This window comes from Camelus dromedarius, chromosome 8 (genome assembly GCF_036321535.1).
Source record: "Camelus dromedarius isolate mCamDro1 chromosome 8, mCamDro1.pat, whole genome shotgun sequence".
In the NCBI taxonomy this organism is placed as follows: domain Eukaryota; kingdom Metazoa; phylum Chordata; class Mammalia; order Artiodactyla; family Camelidae; genus Camelus; species Camelus dromedarius.
Genome location: NC_087443.1, coordinates 6,963,326 through 6,987,531, shown reverse-complemented (window position 1 = coordinate 6,987,531; position 24,206 = coordinate 6,963,326). Strand labels below are relative to the sequence as shown.

Here is a 24,206-nt window from a genome sequence, read left to right as displayed (position 1 = left end):
CCCTCAGGGCTCTGCTCTGAGAATGAAGACCTTGACTTTACCTACAGAAAAACAGCACTCCCCTCAGCCCTCCGGCCCCTTCCACCTTTACCTTGCCTTCCTCTCCAGCTGACACACTATTTGTTTTTATTCCTTCATTTTCCTACTGTCTCTCTCCGCTAGAACACAAGCTCTAGGAAAGTGGGGATTTCATTCCGTGTCTGGCACAGAGTAGGCAGCAAAGAAGGGTGAGATCAAGGGCAGAGCATTACTGGTCAATGCTGTCTAATAAAACTTGAGAGTGAAGGGAGGTTACAGCTCAGTGGCAGAGTGTGTGCTTAGCATGCACATGGTCCTGGGTTCAAACCCCAGTACCTCCATTAATAATAATAATAATAAATAAATAAACCTAATTACCTCCCCTCCCCCCACCACAAAAAAAGGATAAAATACAGGGCTTTAAAAAAGAAAGAAAGAAAGAAAAAAAATGTAGAAAAAAGAATAAGAAAAAAAACTTGAGGGCAGATATTGCTGACAAGTCAGATTTGAAAAATAGACCAGTAGACCTTAGTGAAGTTTGTAGATTTTATCATTTATTTTTCCAGGAGACTCCCAACATGTCCTATAACTTTCTTTGTTTCACAACAGCAAAACTTAAATCTCTGTTTCTTTTTCTAGACGTCTTAGGTCATTTTGTATTTGTTTGGAGCGAAAATATTGAAAATATTTTTTTCTTTGTTTAAAGCAAAAACACTCAGATTAATGAGCTACCTAAAAAAATTTCCAGTTGAAAAAGCATGAGAACAATGAACATGCATGTGGAGACATTTTGGGGTGATCCACAAAAGATGTTACCTAGAAGCATCCATCTTTTCTTGTTAAAAATCTAAGATTCTGTTCAAAAACTGAAATTAACCCAGGGGGGTTCACAGAGCTCAGAGAAAGTATAAGATTTGGTTTCCCCAGCAGTTTCCAGATTTAGCTTGATTCCATCAACTTGACATGTTTTTATCTCTGAAATTGAGTTTGTTTTTAGAATCAAAGCAGACCTCTCCCAACCTGTTCTTTGCCATTAAGTAGCTGCAATTTCTGAAATGTCTTTATAAAACTCACTTTCAGGATGAAGACGGCAGTGTGGTCTACCCAGACTTGCAACAGCAGAGCTGCGCACCCATCGTGCAAAGTGACTAATTCCGAGACACACTCTCAACGGTCCTGAGATCTGTCAGGATGTCAGGACTGGGACTGAGAAGGAAGGTACTCCGAACGCCCTCCCCCAGCAGTAAGTTTCAGGTGGGCTCCACGGACTGGTACCACCCCTTCCATCCGTCTAAGAATGTCGTCGGAAGTCTGAGGACAAGTCTGTTAACTCCGTAACACCAGCCATAATTCTGTCTCATCCAAGGGACAGCCAGTATTTCTGACTTTCACTAACAGTCTCTCTTAATGATAATTGGGTCAGTTTCTCTTTTGTGAGAAAGCTGTGACTTTTTTCAGTTTTATTTTTTTTATTGAAGTACAGTTGATTTACAATGTTTCAGGTGTGCAGCAAAATGATTCAGTTATGTGTATATGTACATGTATGCATTCTTTTTTAGATTCTTTTCCATTATAGGTTATCATAAGATATTGAATACAGTTCCCTGTGCTATACAGTAGGACCTTGTTGTTTATCTATTTTATATATAGGAGTATGTATCTGTTAATCCCAAACTCCAAGTTTATCCCTCCCCACACTGTACTCCCCTTTGGGAACCATAAGTCTGTTTTCTACGTCTGTGAGTCCCTTTCTATTTCGTAAATAAGTTTAGTTGTATCATTTTCTTAGATTCCACATATAAGTGATATCACACGATATTTATCTTTCTCTTCTCAGCTGTCACCGTTAATATGAAGCAACCTTTCTAAATCTTCTTATTAAATTGCAATGTACGTTCTCACAAGCACTGCTGGACGTAATCTAATACGTACCAACCTCCGGATGCCCCATTTATTTCCAACTCTTCCTTCCATCTCCTTTATCCCTTAATTACCTTTGGTTTGGGTAACCCGTAAGAGTCCAAAAAAATACATGATGAGTGGAAGGAAGGTGCCATCTCTCTTTAAGGGAGAAATTGAGAAAATACAGGTCTATGTATAGAATACACTGAAAAAAACAAAACTGTGCTAAAGCTGCAGCTTCTACTCAAGGTCAGCAGTCAGTCGAGAAAAGTGGAGAAAAGGTTGTGTGTTTTGTGTGACTGAACAGTTTTAACTCTCTGTAGACTGATCTATGCCCCCCCATACACACACACATTCATGTATGTGCACGCAGACACTCCCTTATATAGACAGACACACGCGTGCCCCAGAAAATCTGCATCTCTTCTTTATTTCCAAATAAAATTGGACCCTGAGGAACTCATTATCAAATGGAGCTTTTGCATTTACACTTTAAAATCTTCAGCATGAATTCCTTAATCTTACGGAAAATCCAGGGAATTAGAAGGTTTTTGTAAATGCGTTAGGGAAGGTATGCAAACCAAGAAGCCACCTTTGGCATTTGGGCCAATGACAGTAGCTGCAGAGTATCAACAAATCCCAGTGTCATGTGCACATGTGTACGTGTGTGTACACAATATAAAACAGGCACAGAAAAACACCACCTGTGTTATGTAGCGTGCACACCTGCATCCTCACTGCTGGGATACAGACTCACTCATGTTACACACACAGCATGGTCTCACGCTCAAGAAACCCAAGCCCAAGAGTCCTTCCACATTTTCATTCTCTATAGAAATTAAGACGCACTTCATTTGCGGCAACGTGGATGGACCTGGAGATTGTCATACTAAGTGAAGTCAGCCAGGCAGAGAAAGAAAAATAGCATGTGATACCACTTATATGTGGAACCTAATGACACAAAGGAACTTATTACAAAACAGAAACAGACTCACAGACATAGGTAATAAACTTATGGTTACAGTAGGGGGAGTAGGGGTTGAGGGATAACTTGGGAGTTCAAGATTGGCAGATACTAACAAATATAAATAAAATAGATAAACACCAAGTTCCTTCTGTAGAGCACAGGGAACTATATTCAGTACCTTGTAGTAACCTATAATGGAAAAGAACATGAAAAGGAATATACATATGTATAACTGAACCACTATGCTGTACACCAGAAATTAACACAATGTTACAAACCAACTATACTGCAATTAAAAAGGATTAAAAATAAAGAATATGAAAATGAATACATGTATGTACATGCATGACTGGGACATTGTGCTGTGCACCAGAAATTGACACATTGTAACTGACAGTACTTCAATTAAAAAAAATTTAAACAAATAAAAGAAATTAGAATGCACCTGATAAATGGCACAATTTACAGTAGGAGATACAGGAGGCTACATCTACCACATCCCCCATCCAGGAAGCTTTGACCTCCCCTCACCCTCCCAGGGGTTCCACGCAGAGATCACAGTAGCAGACACTGAGAGGCCATGAATGCCAGTGAGTGACATCACCAGTCACTTAAAAGGCAGAAATTCAGGTCAGCTCTCTAACATCCCCTCCTGCTTCACATCACAAAACTGGTAAAGCGAGTCAGTCGTCCTTGACCAGCAGCTGGGCAGGGGCCGAAGGTCTCAGCCCCGCTCAGCATGGGAGCCTGAGATAGAGCTCTGCCCGCAGATGCAAGTCCTCATCCTGCCCTTCTTCCCTGGGTGAATGTCTCTGGAAAGGCAGAGCGGGCTTCAAGCACTCCAGGGTCCGGGGTCCCAGTGCCGTCTAATGGACAGACAGGAAGCTCACATTCCACGCAGGGCAGGACAGCCCATCAAACTGCTGCTGTGTGATTTTTAGCAAAATCATTTAATGCTGTTTTCAGAAATAAAGTAGACACAAAAACCGGGAAAAGGGCCAGAGGAACTGTGGACACACCCACAGCCTCGGCTCAGCTGGGGTGGTCTGCAAGAACCCCCCACACTGAGAACAAGGAAAGGTTCCTAGACCAGTGGACTCTTGTCTGCTTGGCTCTCTGCACAGAAACCTATTCTTTTCACATTTCAACCATCTTATAACCACCCTGGTTCCCAGACCGAACACAAATAATTAAAGATTTATACTCAGTTCTCTGCCAAACATCCAGTAATCATTCGCAGGGTAATTGATCCTCCTTCACACTTTGTCAATAACTCGGTGAGGGGTAACTATCTCTGTGGAGAAGGGTTTTGTTTTGTAAACTGTGGTTATCCTAACTAACCACAACACTGACTAAGGGAATTGGCTATGTGCACCCAGGCAACAGGCAATATGATTCCACGGTCAACTTAAAAACTTTCAAAAATGGAAAACAATCACCTCCTATACCATTTCCATATGTTTGTGAAAAATCTAAATCCTTCCCTCCAGGAAGGAAACATAATTAACTTCTCAGATTACTCCCATCCTGAAAGCCTTTTGAAGCAAAGGCATTTGTGCACAGCGTCAATCGTTTCCCATTTTCCAGCACAGCGGCTCCTTCTGAAGCAAAGGACAGCCCAGCCAATCCCTGGGGGAACCACATGTCAGGACCTCCACCTTGGGGACAGCCCTCAGCCCTGGCTCTCTTGGCTCATTGCTTGGCTGGCAGAATGGCTTTACCAAGTCTCTGTGTCTTCCCGAGCCCAGGTGTCCTGTGAGCTAGACAAGAAATTAAGTCAAAAGAAATTTCAGAGGCTTCTTTAGGAAGAGGGCATATAAAGGTACTTACCTTAGCAGTGATTTCTTTAAGTGACAAGTTGAGGGATTTTATCCCTTCCTGGAGGCTAGAAGAATTAGAAAGAGGACATTGGTCTCCTGGGTATCACAGTTCAACAGTACCACATGCAGGAACACCACGGAACCATGACCCTCCCATCAGCCCAGCGGCTGAAGAACCGTGGGAAAGACACTGCCATATTGGCTCCATCTGACTGTGGAATTAATATGTTACCGAGTCAGGCTGGGACCTGGGACCTGCAGTGCTTGCACCTGGACAAACATCTCCTCGAGCAACAGAATGCAAAGGAACTATAAGGGACTGAAAAATAACTGCGTACCTGTGCAGCTGGGGCAAATTATGAACAAGAAGATGCAAAAGACCAAAGGCCCAGCTGCTACTTCTGAGATGTCAGAAGCAGAAGCAGGGGACTGGGCATGATCCCTGCACAGAGCACCATCAAGGGGATGGGCAGACCACCTAAGACACCCCTCTGGCCTCACCCCTGGATCCACCCCTACCCTCCCCCACTCACGGGACCAGCTCACTGCCCCTCAGGGAGGGAGCAAGGGAAACTGTTCCTTGTTTTTCCACCCTGGCGCTGCAGCATGAGTCCCAATGAAACCTTGCCTGAATTTCTCATCTGGCTTCTTGTCAATTTCTATTGATTAAAGAGTCCAAGAACCCTGGTCAGTAAATTACTAGGAAGTCAATTTTTCCCTCCCAAATTACACCCTCCTTAGGCTGGTATTAAAATCTGTTATCATTTCCACTGTGCACATCTGCTGATAGGCAAAGGAACAACCCATACGTGCTCCCAGGAGCAGAGGATTAAAATTACATTCCTACAACTACCTCCCAAGAAGGGTGGTCTCCACAGGGTAGCATTTCACAAGCAGGTAGTCCAATATTATCTACTTGGGTTTACTGTGCAATTCAACCACCATGTTCCACGCACCTGATGAATTTAGCAGGGAGGAGCAGCCTGGAGAAGATACACACACACATATATAAACTACCTAAAATGGAATTCCCTTACTCTTTAGGGCTCCCTGCTTTTTTCTCCTTAGCACTGTGTACCTTGACACATTCATTCATGTAAGTTCTCTTCCCCCAGTTGGAATATAAACTCCACAGTTGTAGCAACAGCCCGTATCCTCCTGTGTCCACTCCTGAATCCTCAGTACTTAAAGCAATTCCTGGTGCTTAAAGGAGGGCACTCAGCCAATATCTGCAGAATGAATGAATGAATGAAAATGACTCACTCTTATTTCCCACTTTGTTACCTAATGGAGTAGACACAGACAATCAACTATGATATGAAGCCAGATGAAAAAAATTACTCTACGGGGAATAGAAACCCATCGCTAGGATCCAACTGCTACATTAAAACTGTCACAGATGGAATATTGTCCCCAAGTGGGCCATAGGAAAATAACTTGCATGTAGCAATTTAGAAACCAGGGGATTGTTGGGAAAGCTCCCTGGAAAAGGTGGAAAGTAAATCGGGAGTCAAAGAAAAAAGGAGGAAGTGAAATTTCAGGGTGAAGAACCCAAATGGCCAAATGGTTCACATGGGTGGATTCTGAGAGATAAAGGTACACAGGGGAATGACTGTTTGTACTGAAGGAGGGAAAGGGATGTGGGGGACAGGAATGGGAGTTCTACCTGCATTGGTGATGCTTGTTTATTTATTTATTAGGAAAATAAATGGGGGGAAATGCCGATACCTGTTCAATCTCCATGGTAGGTAAATGAGCACCTATGATGTTTTTCAATATGTTTGGGATTTTTGCAATTCAAATTAGTTTTTGAAGGAATATAAAGGACAAGCCATCATCAGTACTAAATGCCTAGCTGAGGGGCTCTGAGTTTCATCCCGCAGAGTGTGGGAAATCATCCCATTTCTGAGCAGGAGAGGGATAGGAAAGAGATGGCTTTTTTTTTCCTGAAAAATTAATTGGGCAGGACCGGGAGAGGTGACCTGGAAGACAAAACACTGAATGTGACAAACCAGGCAGGCACCTTCAGTGAAAATTGTGACGTCTAAGGGCCTGCACAGTGACAGACGTCAGCAAGGAGAGGAAGGAGGGGGTCCTTTAACGATGCTGATGTGGAAAAGCACTGAGAGCATCTGATCTAGAACTTTGCATTCATTCATTCATTCATTCACAAACTCATTAACTCTTCCCTTTTCTACTGGGCAGCCTGAGAGTTGGAGCTTGGAGCATGATGGACAAAAGAGGGTCTTGCCTTCAACACCTCAAAGCTGGTAGATGGAAGCCCTCCTCAAAAACAAAAACGAAACAGTTAGAGGTACTAGATGAGAAGCGGTCACTGAGAAAACTAGTGAGCTGCAAAAGGGGAAGGTCGGGTTTTCTGGAGTCTGTGTGGGTGGGCTGGGGAGGAAGGAGTTGGGAAAAACTCCCATCACAGGGGCTGCAGAGCGTCAGAGCCAGGCTGCCAATTTGCTGATTGTAGCCCATTCTCCAACTTTAAGAACTGGCCTTGAATGTTATCACCTCCACCGATCTGGGATTTCTGAGCACAAGCAAGTTCGTTTCCAATGCAAATGCCGTGAAGCTGGTGCAAGTACGTTCTAAACACGGACATCCCCACTTGAGATCTCCATGTATCAGAGAAGGGTGTCCCAGAGGCGCTGAGGTCAGCCCGGGTGGAGGAGATCACAGTTGACAAACAGCGACGCAGAGGGCAGTGGATTTTTCTGAATTCAGGAGCCACAGTGTGACAAAAATCAGTGTCCTCGATGTGGAAGTCCCCCACTAGAGAATTCTAGACGCTGGCCGGATGGAGCTTGGTCTTTGGAAGGGAGGTCAGTCTGAGAGGCAGGCTCCCCCGGAGAGCAGGGATCAGACCAAGCTGTGTGAGCTCTTGCGGAGGGAAATGGAGAGGATGCCAGAGAGGGGCCTGAACTGGTTCTGCCTCCGATTCTAGAAGATGCACCAGTTTTGTGCTGCTGATGTCTGCTCTCCAAACTTAAAACCCTTCTTGGGCACAAACGCACTTCCTTTGCCAGGCTCATGGGAGCCCATTCAACTAATAACTTTTCAATAAATGGTTCACCACAAAATTATGAGCATTTACTAGTATCTTACAAATAGCCTTTCCCAGCTGCACGCAAAGACCAGTTCATGCATTAACAAATAATACAGAATTTAGCTGACCAAAATGGTAGCACCTTTAGCTAACACCCAACGGGTCAAGCACTGTCCTTCCAGGGGTTGACGCAATTCATTGGTCCTGGCTCAGAGCGGGCCCTATCCCGGGAAGGAAATTAGTCTCCACTCAAATATCCATGTTACAGCAGGGAGGCAGTGATGCAGATAATTAAATGCATTGTTTTATATTTGATTTGATTTATACTTAATTTTTTTAATTTATGCAATATTACTTTTTGCAGTAGATTTACCTTCCTAATTACGTTTTGCTCAGGCTAATATTAACATTAGTGGCATCCTGGGGTGTACAGAGAATGGAAGCAATGAGGGGTGGAAGACTGAATGATCTATAGAATTTGCTAGTGGTTTTCAAGCTATTTTTAGTAGTAGCGCTCTTGGAAATGAAATTTTACAGAGAACGATAGATCATAGATCACAGGCAATCTGTACTGACTGATTTGGGAGGTCTAGCCCAGGGTACAAATGTCATCCCACTGACTGCTACCACCATCACCCAGGGGTCCCTAAACCATGATCCCCAGAGCAGGAACACAAATTGAAAACGACCCAATTAGATGAGCTAAATGTTTATAAACAAGAGTTAGATGTACTTCAATAATTAAAAGGAACCCCCATGTTTCTCTTAAGCTTGCATATTGTTAATGACAAATAAAGCTGTCCTCTCAGATCAAATTACACCGTACCCTGGAAACACATGTTGTCTCCACAAATCAGCAGATAATGTTTTAACAAACAGACCAGACCTAATTTACTCCAATGAGGAGCTTCATTCAACGCAGCCACGCTAGGAATAAGAGTGTCAAATATTTATTAAGTACTTACTGTGTACCAGGCACTCTTCCCTGGATTCCTTACATAGATTCATGTTCTAAATTCTCAAACTCTGCGAAGTACATACTGTTATGTCTCCATTTTCAGACAAGACAACTCAAAGAGAGATTTAAGTAGCTTTCCCAGGGTTAGTCAGCTGGTCAGAGGGTAAACGATAACCCAGAAAGTCTAGCTGTCTGTTCTCCTAACTACTAAACTACACTACCTCTCCCAGAAGATGTGCACTTATCTGAAATATGCCATCATCGCCCAGGCTGGTTTTTAAAATTCTATTTTAGAGTGGCGCTGCATTCTAGTACAGTCAATGTCGTTACTTGTAAGCGGACGTCATTCTTTACTTACAAACGGGTGTTTCAATCAAATGACCAAAATTCACCCTCAACAAATGAAGCCTTAGGGAAGCTGAGGCTATCGACAAAAATGGGCTGCAGAGAAAGCATATCGGGGGGGCTGAGCCTGGCGCTGGCAGCACTGAGAGGAAACTGAAGGCAAAGGGGTCTGTTGAGGGTTGACTGTATCCCCCTACAACCCCAACTCATTATGTTGATGTCCTCAGAATGGGATCTTACTGGAAACAGAGTTTTACAGAGGCAATCAAGTCAAAGTGAGGTCACTAGGGTGGGCCCTAGTCCAACATGACTGGGGTCCTTCTGAAAAGGGGAAATTTGGACACAGAGACAGACGCACACACAGGGAAGATGATGTGGAGAGACACAGGGAGAAAACACTGTCTACGAGCCAAGGAGAGAGGCCTGGAGTGGATGGTTCCCTCACAGCCCTCAGGAGGAACCAACCCTGGGGACACCCTGATCTCGGACTTCCAGCCTCCAGACCATGAGAAAATGAATTACTGATCCGTAAGCCGCCCGGTCTGCGGGGCTTTGTTACAGCAGCGCCGGGAAACTCACACAGAGCCCAGGGAAGCGCTGTCGGCGGGGGGAGGGGGGGCCTATCTTCTAGATCTCGATTTTGGCGGCAGTTACAAGACTGCATCCAGTGACTAAGATTCTCCGAGCTTACACCTGAAACTGGTAGATTTTACTGCATATAAATAATACTTTGATCAACAAAAAAGAGGGGACATCAGCTGCAGTCTGAAGACAAGCCCAACTGAGAAATTTCACAATGTTCTGAGCCGTGGGAGGATGGTTGGAAGGCAGAGGATACCCGCTCAGATGACACAATGTCCCACAGGACTTGGAACTTCAGATGACTTTGTGCCAGAGTCAGCCCTGTTGCTTTAGATCACACTCGACTTCTATCAGTGGCCCAGAGCATCGACGGCTGACAGCCGGGAGGAAGAACCACCTCCCCCAGCCTCAGACAGGAGGGCCTGCTTCTCAGGTGGGGTAAATACATGTGCTCCGTTCAGTTATACAGGAGATAAATCCTCCTCCACTGATGTTTGTCTCCAAATAATCACCCCTAGGGGGCCTTGGGGTATCAGGGAACTAAGGAGAAAAACTACCCTCCTCTCAAAGTAAACATAGAACATTAGCTTACTGTGGAGTTACGAGCTCAGCTGTGTGACTCTAAATTTCCTGTTTGGAAGCCTTAACCTCCAGTACCCCAGAATGTGCTGTGTTTGGAGACTGAGACTTTAAAGAGATAATTAAGTTAAAATGAGACCGTTAGGATGGGGCCTAACCCAGTACGACTGGTGTCCTCATAAGAAAAGAAAAGGAAAAATGAAAGGAGAGAGAGAGAGAAAAGGAAGGAAAGAAAGAAAAGAAGGAAGGAAGGAAGAGAGGAAGGAAGGAGGGAAGGAAGGAAGGGAGAAAGAAAGAAAAAGAAAGAAAGAAAGAGAAAGAAAGAAAGAAAGAAAGAAAGAAAGAGCAGAAAGAAAGAGAAGAAAGGAAGAGAAGAAAGGAAGAAAAAAGAAAGAAAGAAAGAAAGAAAGAAAAAGAAAGAAAGAAAGAAAGAAAAAGAAGAAAGAAAAAGAAAGAAAGAAAGAGAGAGAGAAAGAGAGAGAGAGAGAAGAAAGGAAGAAAGGAAGGAAGGAAGGAAAGGAAATGAAATTAGGACTCAGAGGGAAGACCATGCAAAGACCAGAGAGAAGACCATCATCTCCAAGCCAAGAAGGGCTCAGGAGAAACCAGCCCTGCCAACACCCTGATCTTGAACTCCTCGTCTCCAGAACAGTGAGACAATAGAGTCCTATGATTTAAGCTACCCAGTCTGTGGGGCTTTGTCATGGCAGCCCTTAGCAAACTAATGCATGCAGGATTTTCCATTTTTAGTAGTACAATTAATTGTATGTGTTAGTAAGATCCTACACCCTGATGCTCCAGGATCCAAGAAAAAAAAAATCACTACTCTCTGTGGCAGCAGCCAGACAACAGGAGACACAATAGCCCTTCTGTTTGCTTCAGACTAAGAGATGGTTTCATTTTCAACCCACAAAAGGGAATGACTGAGAGACACTCCAACAATAGCTGATAAATATTCTTTTCTTATAGCATAGGAGCTAAGAACTAAGAGGATGGCTCTAAGACAATTGTATATAAGAATGTCCTTGATGTCTTTGATACCTTTAAAAATGATTATGGGGCCGCTGGGTTAATACAGGAGCCTGGCACATAGTAGGTGCTTGATGAATGATGGGCATCCTCTCCTCTTCTTTCTAGTCCAGGTGGGGCATGGTAGGAAGATCCCCACCACTATTAGAGACGCTCTCAAACCCCAGGATGGCAGGCAGCTCCCTCTTTGTCCCACTTCCCATACCCTCTGCCTCAGCACGAGTGGGGATTAAAGGCCATCTCTGCTTGTCACCACATTGCTCTGGGTGGAGCTTTATATGAGAGAGAAAGGAGCAGTCAAAGACTTGGAACCTACTCAGTGTAAGATCTCCTCTCCTCTTTCTAAATCCCATCTCTTGGAAGTCCCACTCTCTTTGACCTACATTTTTTGGATGGTTTCTTCTCCTAAACTGTATTTGGGTTGAACTGTGTTCCCCTAAAATTCATATGATAAAGTCCTACTTCCCCCATCCCAACTGTCAGAATGTAACCTTCCTTAGAAATAGGGTCACTGCAAATGCCATTAGTTAAGATGAGGCTGCTAGCGTGGGCCTGACTCCAATAAATGGTGGAGAAATGTGGACTCAGAAACACACACAGAGGGAAGACTGCGTGAAGACCATTAGAGACCTGGAACAGATCCTTCTCTCAAAGCCCCCAGAAGTAACCAACGCCTCCTCCACCGTCACCTTGATCTTGGACATCTAACCACAGTAACTTTCTCTGTTTAAGCCACCCACCTATAGTACTTGGTTACGGCAGCCCTGACAAATTAATGCTCACTGGGATGGGAAGGGAGACATGTGGACAGCTACAAGGCTGGAAGTGCGGTCCAGGGCTGTACAAAAGACAATGGAGGTCTCAGCCTGGAGCCTCGAGCCAATGTCAAAACAGTCCTCACTGCTAATAAACTGCCAAGGTCACTTTGTAAAATTCAGAGTGACTGTGCTTATGGCATCTTGCTAATCTTCCTCAAAAACCTACAGCTGCATTAAGACAAATACTGTATGTTATCACTTTTACATAGAATCTGAAAAAAAATGAATAAATATAACAAAAACAGACACAGACTCACAGACACAGTAAAAAAAAAAAACTGGTTAGTGGGGAAAGGGACAAGATAAGGGTAGGGGATTAAAAGGTACAAACTATTATGTAAAAAATAAATAAGCTATAAAGATATATCATACAGCACAGGGGTGGCATTATTTTATAATAAATTTAAATGGAGTATAGTCTATAAAACTATTGAATCACTATGCTCTACACCTCAAACTAATATACTATTGTAAATACACTATGCTTCAATTTAAAAAATAATTTAAAAAAAGAAAAGAAGCCCCTGCCCCAGTTTAATAGCAACTAACAATTGTTTACTCCCTGTTTCTCCAGATGCTGGCACTGAGGGAGGCATAACTCAAAAGCCTTATAAGAACCTTGAATCGGTCCCCTCCCATAGTATTACTTCAAGGCATCTCAAGGATCCAGGAGTTAGAGGGCCCTTCCCTGACCCTCCTTATTCTTGGCGTGAAGTCTTTAAGGAGCCAAGGGTACATGCCCACCCAGATCTGGTCCAGGCCACCAAGACCAGAAGTGCCTTCCCAAAGAGCCCACCCGCGTCCTGCCAGGCCCTCTTCTCAAGGCCTTCCTCCCAAGGGTGGACCACACTGCAGTGGTCAAGCAGTGGCTACTTGGACAGTGTGGGTACTTCTTGAACATGCAGGGCAGGGGTCCCATCATGGTGCAGGACAGATCCCAGGATGGAAAGACAGGTCAAGAGTTCCAGGGTCCTCATTTTCTGGGCCATGATGGCAGGGGGCCTGGAGGACTCCTCTGTGTTCATGTCCTAGAGAAACCACCTCCCGTCCATGTGCTCTTCCACTGTTTCTTGTTTCCTCCCACCAGCAGGGACCCAGCCACAACCACCCTCAGCACCAGCCTCAGCCACAGCATTAGACTCACACCTAAGATGCCAACTGTACACCTGCCCCAAAGACTAGCCTTTGGAGGACAAACTCTGTTGCTACTCTTGTCTGACTTCTGATGCACAAGAATATTAATGGCATGCAGAGAATGCCACCACCACCCACTAACTTTCTGCAGAACTTTGAATAAGTCACTTTCTTCTGGGGCTGTTTCTTCATCTGCAAAGTGAGGAAGTTGGACCAGGTTATTTCTAAAAATCTCCCAGCCCTGCCATCCAAGATTCTTCTGCTCGTATGATTTTATCTGTAAAGATCTGGAGAATCTAAAGAACAAAGATGTTATGTAAAGTGCCAGGTAACCTTAGTGACAGAGGCGGAAATACAGGCCATTTCTTTCCTGTCATTTTTACTGAGCCAGACACGAGTGTTTCAGCCCTCAGAACAGACTTGTGCAGAAAGCCTGCTGTCTGCTGGCAGTCACCCATCCGTCTTCCCGCCTGTGTATATGTGGCCTTGTGCCAAAGACCCGTTTTGCAGAAAGCTACAGGATGAGTGTCATTTTCATCTCCAGTCTTCTCCCTGTCCCTGTCCCCATTCCCAGCGCCATCCCCCGTGTCTTGTTTAGTAACAGTAAGATGAAGAATGAGTGTTCCTGAAGCAAGCTAGAAATACCATAAAGGGCAAAGGGACAGCATAGGTGCTACTTGGGTCTTGAATTAAATACACACACACACACACACACACACACACACACACACACACACACACACAACAATCCTTGACATTAACAGCCTTGCCAATTACTGCTCAGTCTTCTAACCTTCTGTCAAGGGCAAGTGGTTAAGAAAATGACAGCAAAAATGGCTTTAGGAAATGCAGGATTTTATCTACTTGGCCTTTTTCCTTCCTTCAACCCTTCTCTCCTCACAGCTGATAATGTCACATGTCACCAGTGAGACATAACATGGGGCACAGACAACAAAAATGACAAGAATTCCTCCAGGCTTGAGATGATCTTGGAAAGGCGCAATGGGACACATACATGCGTCAGAGGCGAGTCATTCCACGTGGCTGTGAAAGCTGTCGAGCTGGCCATCTGAGACACGGACTCTTGGGAAAGGGTGCCTGGTGCAGGGGAGAGAGATTTCTCATCCCCTTGGGCGCAGCACACAAGCTCCGTCCAGCTCAGCGGCGGGACAGGAGTGTGGTGACTGCGCACATGACAGACCCACTCATGCCCGTCACACAGCTCAGCTCCTACCATGGGGTCCTCGGGCAGAATGAAGCATAGAAAGTTTTTTTTAACAAAACAGCCGTACCTATATTAAAGTAAGCAGCATTTTTGCATAATCCGATAAAAATTGAGCATGTGAATTTTTAACAAGGGTGGAGTAAATACATTTGATGCTTTCCTCTCTGGCCCAAGTGAAAAAGATCAAACGAAAGAACCAAAGCAAAATCGGCCAGAGAACAACTTGGACTTAAGAGCCCTTTGATTCTTTCTTTGAATATGAATCATATTCGTGACTCATCCCCTCATTGAACGTTTCTCTGAATTTCAGGGATCCTGTGTGTAAACTTTAACTGGGATGCTACACTCTGTTAAGCTTGAGTCTTGGTGGTAAAGTCCAAATTCTCCAAATAACTCAGCAAACTGAGACTGAGATGTTATGTGTCATTAGACCATAAACTCTTTGTAATTAAATACATCTACGTAGCTCATAGAAGAGCTCCTCAGAGGATATCAGAGAGAGAGAATTCAAGGATTTTCAATTTCTTAGAAAAGACCTCCTGGGATCGAGGTGCTGATATAAAGATACTGAGCAGAGAAAACAGCCCTAATACTGAATTTACTGGATTTGCAGAATTCCCCAAATTAGCTACTATGAATAAGATAGTGCACACCTGCGCACACACACATGCACACACGCCTTGGTCCCATGCCATCTCTTGCTAATTTCCACCGGGAAATTCTGCCCGACATGGCAGAGTTACAGCTTGCATCTAAGTCCAGTTCCATCAAGAATCACAGCCTTAAGTGCTTTTTGAATAAATAAATTACTAAAGCATCTTTGTATTAAAAAAAAATCACAGCTTTATAGCCAACTGATTATTAATTTGGTATTTGGCTCATCCAAATATTCCAAGCGTCAATTCAACCAGCTCTGTCTCACTGCCTCTCAAACAATCCTATTCCAAACTGAAACCATAACTCATATGCCAAAAACATTTTGACTTATAGATTGTAAGAGATGCTGGTTATTGAATAAAGAAGAAATGGGAGGAATAAAGAAGAAATATGAACAGTCTTAAGTTTAGATCATAACTACTCTTCTTTCTACCCCTTCCTCCCAAGTTGTTTAAAGATACCTTCTGACATACAATGAGAAAATAAATCACCAGCCCCTTTATGTCTTGAGGACTGGCTTCCAAGATGGCTCCGGACTTTCAACGATTGTCAACGATTTGAATCTATTTAAAGAGTCAAAAAGATTTCAATTCTTGGGCCTTTAGAGCTTTTCTCCACAAAATTCCTGTGAGTTCAATCCTTAAAACAGTACAATTTGATCCAGGGGGAGCACGATCCTGCCCCTGGGTTTATTCTGTTAAATGATGGAAAGGCAACGTTGAATTTCCATTTCAATCACTGTCCCCCTAGTTCTGACGGCTTAATAAGTAATGTCCCATTGCTCCCAGGGTTTTTAAAAGAAATACTTGCAGTGGGGAGAGTATAGCTCAAGTGGTAGAGCACATGCTTAGCATGCACAAGGTCCTGGGCTCAATCCCCAGTCCCTCCTCTAAGAATAAATAAACCTAATTACCTCTCTGCCCCCACCAAAAAAAGAAAAAAAGAAAAGAAATGCTTGCATTTCCATTTAATCCTAATTTTCTTAAATACAAGTTGTTTCTCCTAAATTTCCCAACATGTATGCTTACCTAAACTATAAAGTTTATCCAAAAGGTTTTACCTTCTGCTTTGGGTTTATGATGCTTTTCTGAGTCATCTTGGACTCCCTGCTGTCTGGCCAAGAACTAGCATATGCACATAAAGCTGCGAAAACAGTTTAAACCTTACGTGTCTTTCCAGCTCTTTCAAAATCTGCTGATGAAGCAACATATCAGTCGGATTCCCGAAACTGCGGAATACTGCAAATTTCATTTCCTAAAATGTTTCAGTGAGTAAGCTAAAGATGTACACCTTTTATTGGATAAAGACTGCAAAAATAGATGGCTGATGAACAAAACGAATACACAGCAGGGGGAAAAAACCCAGTGGACTGGACAAGTAACTGAAGGGGGAGTCAAACACCGATAACAACACAGCTCAAAAAGGAAGCTGAGGAAATCTGCCAAAAAGGACACGCAAGGTCGTAATGATAGTGGCAGCCGAAAAGACACTGTAACAAAAACGGCCCCCTCGTGTGGGGCACAGGGAGCCCTGCCAGCATCTAAAGGAAACCTGGAGGGTCTGCTTCTGGTCATCCCAGCAGCTTGGGAGTCAGCACAGGGCAGACCCATCAGCCCTTCTGCAACTTGGAAAGGACGTGCTTCTAACTGACTAACATCCCAGCAAGAGATGGGCTGGCATCCCCAGCCCAGGATATGTGCTGCAGCCCCTGGAAAAGGGCCCTCTGAGCAGAACTGGATGACTCTGCTGGAAGACGGTTAAACCTTCAGCCCAAGGTCTGAAGGGCAGTTTCCCCTGAAGTACTTCTTTAACACCTGAAAAGTCAGAGCAGGGACTAAGAGCATACACGCCGCAGACTGGACAGCCTTCTCAGGATACGTCAGGAGGAAGAAAATTTGATGAAAGAGAAGAGAGGCTTGCAGAAGATGCCCAGATTACAAAGAAATTAGGCGTGGAACATTTCTCAAGTGGATAAAAAATGAAAAATAAAAATAGAAATTGACCACAAGAAAAAAACTCTTAAACTAGGCTGTGTTAATTCTCATATGCCAAGAGCCAGCTACAACCATTTTAAGGTGATTATGTATTTCTTTGAGAATCCAGGAGGCTCTACCAGAAATAAATCCACAGACCTATGGTCAACTAATCTTTGACAAAGGAGGCAAGAACGTACAATGGAGTAGAGACAGTCTCTTCAGCAAGTGGTGTTGGGAAAACTGGACAGCAGCATGTAAATCAGTGAAGCTAGAACACTCCGTACACCATACACAAAAATACACTCTAAATGGATTAAAGACTTAAATATAAGATGAGGCACGATAAATCTCCTAAAAGAAAACATAGGCAAAACATTCTCTGACATAAATCTTAGCAACGGTCTCCTAGGGCAGTCTACCCAGGCAATGGAAATAAGAGCAGAAATTAATGAATGGGACCTAATCAAACTCATAAGCTTTTGCACAGCAAAGGTAACCATAAGAAAAATGAGAATCCAGGAGGCTCTAGTGAAAATAATTTATCATATACCTAAGTTATAAAAGAGGAGTGGGTGTGTCTGCATACTACAAGCTTCCCAAAAGAACTACCTAAATAACAACAATAAATAATAATAATAACCCATGTAGTAAATTTCTTGAAATAAACAAAGCACAGAGATTTTGTAAAACATTAAAATAAAAGTTAAAAATACAGAGCCACTTTTCCAGCCTTTTTAATTGTATGAGTTATTTTTAATCATAGTAGATTTACTGGAGAACAAAATACAGTATTTTTTTAATCTGTAAGTAAGATAAAGTTCCTCCCTTGAATTTCTCAAATACATACAACAAAAACCAGAATTCACGGTCCTGTTTTCGTGGAGTGAGTGGCGTCTGGACCCGCCCAGACAGATGGTAGTTTCAAGTCTCTTGCCTCTTTTCCAACCCTTTTCTTCTTTCCCAGGTTGTGGTTTGGGAAATGTTTCTCGTTGCCCGTAATGATGACTTTTCAAAGGAAACGGCGGTGAGTGAGTTCCCCACTCTGGACAGCGGCCGCAGGGCAGGTTTCTGCTCCCTCCCTGTCTAATGCCTGCTCCTTGTCAGCAGTGACTCATTTAGAGAAGGGAGAAGTTGAGCACTGTGGCCGGGATGGTTCCAGGGAACGTTACAGGGGAACTTATCTGGGGGCTAGGAGAAACAGAATTACTGGTTTTCTAAAAGCAGTTTATTTTAACCTATTTCACAAAATCTGAAAGTGCAAAGTGTTCTCGATCTGGAAGGGACCTTCAGCATCATCTAGTTCAAACCTTCATTTCATAAAGAAAACTTCCGGTTCCTCTGGCCCCAGGCACCTCCTCGCCTGCTCTCCTGTCTTTGGAACCGCAAGCCGACCCCTCGGGCCTGAGCCAGTCGCCTGGTGGTCTCCACGGGCTGCCTGTGTTTCGACATCCATTTGCTCCAATCTCTCCCAGGTGACACCAGGCGATCTGTGGGGCGCAGAGACAACTCGCTGGCCTGAAATGGCATCATTCTCTTTTGCTTGGACCCATGACCCAAGTTCTGCCCGGCTGGACTCCTTCCATCGCTTGCTTGAGCACTTGGCTCCAAGCCCTGCTCTCTCCCAGGCTGTCAGCATTAACCATCTCTCTCCCCCTATTTCAAAAGCTGAAAAAAGATGTCAGGACAGGGCTGCTATGTGAATCTGAACCCTCAGTAGCCTTATTAGCAAAATATATTGCAAAAGCCAATGTTTTGTCTCATATACCTTATAGGATTATGGTGAGCAAAAATAAGCATTCTGTAAACAACAGTGATATTTAAAGTAATGTATTATTACTACAAATCTAAATAAGAAAGACACACATGATACATAGGAGAGTTGTCTCGAATACTGAGGATGCATCTAAGCAAGGACGACTTCCTGCAGGAAGCGTCAGTCTCACGCTGCTCCTATGCTCCGAACTCACTGCACTGACTCTCTGGGCAAGGCTCTGCCTGCCTCCTGAATTCCTGGGGAAAGCAAAGTCTCTGCTTTAAAGCAAAGGAGGAAAAGTCAGAACCTCCTCCTCCTGCAGTTTTAGCAACACAGAGCAGTGCTGCTCCCTCAGGTGATTCCCGACGCTCTGAGTCCCGTCAAGCCACGTGCTTGACAAACCAACCAGGTGAAAGACAGAGGCAGAGAAGGAAGGAGAGCAAAGACCAGAAGCAGAGGCTGAAGGACACAGCCACAGGAAGTGGAGAGGAAGCTCGGAGAGCTCGGGCACTTCTTCGGAGGGCTCTCCTGATCCGGCGCTGTCGCCCGGGTGCCTCCACGGGCGCCGCACAGCTGGCCCCCAGCGCACACCCTTCGAGACTCCTGCCCACTCCCGCGGCTCCGGGAGTCTGTTTTCCGATGCAGGCTTTGCAATTTGACTGTCTCTCCTCACTCTAAAAAGATCCGTATCTGAGGGGAAAGTGGGACTGCTGATTTTTTTTTTTTTCCCAGTCAGTTGTGAACTTCAAATCTCATGTGAAAGGCAGGCTGACATCAGCCGGGATCACTCGTCGTGGGCTGGGAGCATGTGTGCTGGGGACGCCAGGGCACCTGCACTCCTCGGTCGGCCTCACCCGGGGGCTCTGAGCCATTAAGCAACGGGGAGGCGGGAGCAGGCCCGGCTCACTGCCCACTCGCCCCTGCCCCCTGCCCGCACCCCAGAGCTCAGATGCACCCACCGAGGTCCAGCCATCCTCGCTATAACCGGAGGTTGATTTTGTGTCAGTTTGTGCCAATGGTTTATAAAAAGATGTGACGTGTTTCTTCCAAATGTACGAAAGGCAATTCATCCATGAGCTGCCAGGACACATTTCTTGCGAAGCATGAGAAGTTCCAGGAGCTGAGGAATGAAGAACTCAGCCACAGACTAATACAAACCAGTCAGGCATCTCTAAAGAATGTTGGAGAGGACCGTCCGCAGCCCGAGCTCATCTGTTGTTACTACCCTGATTGTTCATTCCTTCCTCGCTCTACAGTTCAGGGTCACAGTCCGCCCTGCCCTGAGGTTCAAGGCCACAGACCAACAAAACGGGAGCGCAGCTGACAGCCCAGGAGACAGAGGAGCTGCAGAGCACAGCAGTTTACCGAAATAAACAGACGGACACTCACACCCAGTGTGCAGGGACGTGGTCCAGGAAAAGCCCAGAAACTGTCACCTCCTTCCTCCCTGTGTCCCCATCCTTTCCCTCCCCCACCCCACACCCCAACCCCATTACAGAAGAGGGGAGTCCAGTCAGCATGGGAGGGAATTGAGAAGGACCCGCCAACATGGGGGACGATCAGACTGAGTAGAGAAAAGCCGTCTGGACCTCTCCCATCAGAGGAGGCCTTGCAGGAGGAAACAAGACGTTTGCTTTAAAGCCAAGGGCCTAGAATCCCAGGGATGAGGGAAACTGAAACTTTCGAGTGGCTTCTGTCCTTCACACATCCCTGCCCTGCCAGCCTCCAGATTGTGGAGTTCAGGTGTTTAAACATGCTCTCCTCCTTACCTAGAGGTCACCATATTGAGTGAAGTAAGTCAGAGAAAGACAAACATCGCATGATATCACTTATATATGGAATAAAAAAATGATGCAAATTCTATTTACAAACCAAAAACAGACTCACAGACATAGAAAACAGACTATGGTTACCAAAGGGGAAAGGGCGGGGAGGGATAAATTAGGGGTTGGGGATTAACAGACACACATCACTAGACATAAAGTAGATAAACAACAAGGTCCTGCTGTACAGCACAGGGAATTATAGTCAATTTCTTGTAATAACATATAATGGAAAAGAATTCGAAAGAAAATATACATGTATATATCTGTTTAGCTGAATCACTTCGCTGTACTCCGGAAACTAACATTGTAAATCAATTACATTTCAATAAAAAAAAATTTTTTTAAAGTTCTTCTCTTGGAGAGGCGAGGGTCTAGCTCAATTGGTAGACTGTATGCTTAGCATGCGTGAGGTCCTGGGTTCAATTCCCCAGGACCTCCATTAAAGAATAAATAAATAAACCTAATTACCCATCCCCTCACACACACAAAAAAAATGTTCTCCCCTCATTCATCAGGAGAAAACCAGTCTCTCTGGCTCTCTCAGAAGAAAGCTATAATGTCTGAGAAGGTGCCTCCTCACCCCATCCTGCTAAGACATTTGCTCCAAGACCCAGACATCAGAAAATTCAACTTGCTGCTTTGACTCCTATTGTCACAGCCAAACAAAAAGCCACCAAGTCTCTCGTCCCCAGCGCGTGCTCTCGGCCAAAACATTCCCCACAAGCCACAGCCAGAAATGATGACTCAGTCTCCATCAGCGATTCGCGCCCTAACGCCAAGCACTCAGGAAGTTCCTTCTCAAGCCCAACAGGGTTTTTAACCAGGGAGAGAACCACAGCCCTCCCTGCGAACGTGCACAGTACCGAGCTGACTACTTCAGAAGCGGCTCCTTCCCAGAGAGCACCCTGCGTTCTTAGCCGGTCTCTACAAGAAATCTTTGCGGATGATGATGATCGGATGTTCAGTGGTCTGTTTCTCCAGACTTCTGTCACAAGACTGGTTTCTGTAACCTCTCTTCATAAGACCAAGATTTTCCTCTTTCCTAGTTTGTCTGGATGTCTCCATCTGGCCTGGGAAGAAGCTACAACTGACCCTTGAACGATACGGGCTTGAACTTTGAGGATCCACTTAACACGCAGATATTTTTCCAAAGTAAACACTGCAGGAGTACGCAGTTGGTGGTTGATTGAATCCATGGATGAAGAGGGACCACAGACCCAGAGGGCCGACTATGAATTATATGTAGATTAATCCCCACATTGTTCAGGGGTCAACCGTACTCTTACAAAAAAACAACTATTGATGCAGGTGAGATGTGTTCTTCTGGCTGGGGCACCTCTGGGACACAGCCTCCAAGTCAGCATTCCGAAAGGTAACCAGTCCCTCATAGCAAAAACTACGTTAGTGGCACCGTGATCAATTAGTTAGAAACACCAGGCCAAGCAATCTCTGATCTGCTGACCTGATAAAACTCTACATTGGTTTCTTTCAAATGCTCCATTTTCAGGAGTCTGTACCATAGCCTGTCTGCTCAGAAAAAGCGTGTCTTCCCTCTTGCGGAAATCCCACGGAACAACGATGGTTTTTCTAATCGATGTTTACGGCCAGGAACCACACGATGCCTCACCTCCCCGGGGGAGAAAGGAAACTGACCAGTCCAAACCTGCACCTACACACCCCGAACTCCCCGGAGGCAGAGAGGTGCCTCCCTGCACCTGCACTGCGTACATAAAGGAGACGCCAAGGTCAGCTCTTGCAGGGTCGCCCAGATGACGAGGATGCCTCAGGGTGGTCCTCCTCCAGCCACACAAGATGCCACTGAGCGCTGGAGGTGCTCCGCTCACAATGAGGGTCCCACACTGTGTGCACCTACATGACCTCAGCACCAGGGGGAGGCCACGCTATCAACCAGCCACTTCATTTCCCGTGTTGCTTTTTATCTTTAACCGCTCCAGGAACTTCCCTCCCACCCTCTGCAGGCAACTCCATATTCCTAAGAGCCCTCTGGGTTCAGGGTCACGGAGATGCCCAGGTGTTCCCACAGGCATATCTCACAAAAAGCCAGAGCCTGCTCTTGACCTGAACTCTGTGACCTCAGTGGGAGTGGGTAGGTTTGGAGATGCTGGGTCCCCAGACAGCATCCCACCACATTCAAGAACCATCCTCATCATATCCCAATTTTCTAACAGCATCATCAGATCGGATTGCCACAAACTTTGAAAGGTCTTTCCAGAGCCTGTTTGGTTGATTAGAGCATCGGATGACGGGGCTAAAGTCACACGTTTATTTTGTCTGCGTCTCATCCTGATTCAAAGGCAAGTTGGAGCCCGTGGGGAGAATAACAGACCAAAAATGAGAAGATCTGAGTTCAGGGGTCCAGCTCCGTCAGCCCACCACACTACGGAGTTCCTTGTATTTAAGAGTAAGAAATCTGTAGGTGGAAACTATCTTCTATTGGCTCAGACCGGAGGGCAACTAAAGGCGTACACGAGTAAGTCTCTTACTAGGAAACTGTCTGGATTTTTATTTCCTCAACCGTCAAGGAGGATTCCAAGAACAGCCTGCCCGCCACGCCAGGCGGCTCTGCGCACGGTGGGTCGGCACCTGTGAAAGCAGCCCTCGGCCACCTGCGCCCCTCTGTAGAGGGACAGGGCACACCTGCCGGGAGGGAGCCCATGGATTCAGCTCAACACATAGAGGCTTGGTTAAATACTGCAGCGGGTTCTAAGTTAAGCCAGCCCTAGCTTTTTCCCACCGAGAGCTTGTGGGAGAGACGAGAGGAGTAAAACTGACCTCTGCGGTGATAAAAGCAAAAGGAGGAATAAGAGGACACATCTGGATGGTGGGACTGCAAAAGGCTCACTTTCAAGCCTCATGTATAAATATATGCATTTATAAACATAAAAATAAATGGACATGTATATTTCATCTTAGATATTATGCATATTCCATGTACACAAGTGATGTCTAACATAATGTATATATTGCATGTGTGCACATACATGTGATGTGTAGTATCATGTGTGTGTGTGCAGAGTGGCTTCCCCAGGAGGACAAGGGAAGCGGGAGTAAGACAGACCCGTAGAGGTCAAGGACGCAGACCAAGGTAAAGGGGAAAGCACAGGCAAACTCGATGATCAGTTTCCTTCAGCTGAAATTCGACAGCAACCCACATCCCTCCCCCTTCTCCAAGGGCACGAGCCACGGGGTGGGAGTTCTGCAGGGAAAGATTAGGGCCGGAAGGGGAACAGGAGGACAGTGTGGCTTGCTTGGATAGGCTGGACCAGGTGTGACACTTGTGTCAGAGGGGACAGTAACGCACCAAACATCCTAAGACACATCTGAAAGTCACGCTGACAGCCTGTAGGAGACCGAAATCTCCGAGATAAAACTGCAGTGAGCAGAATAAAGCACTGGCTGCCACCCAGGCACCACTGCAGGAGTTTTGTACGTATTAACTCAGTTCATCCACGTAATGGCCCGTCCCTTCCCCCAGATACTAAGTAGTTCCCAGCCAACAAGCGGTTGAGCAAGGATGCAACCCCAGGGAATCAGGTGGCAG

At 45.2% G+C, this 24,206-nt stretch overlaps 1 protein-coding gene across 3 annotated transcripts in view; it reads right to left on the bottom strand.

The window, feature by feature from the left end:
* The window catches only part of TSNAX (translin associated factor X), a 394,977-nt gene that overhangs the window by 193,578 nt on the left and 177,193 nt on the right, over positions 1–24,206 (bottom strand). For 2 of the 3 annotated variants that reach the window (XM_064487870.1, XM_064487871.1), the window contains one exon: positions 4,718–4,772. The exons of the other annotated variant lie outside the window; for it this stretch is intronic. In XM_064487870.1, coding sequence (XP_064343940.1) covers positions 4,718–4,772 — 55 coding nt within the window. The remainder of the gene's footprint in view (positions 1–4,717; positions 4,773–24,206) is intronic. 3 annotated transcript variants of the gene reach the window in all.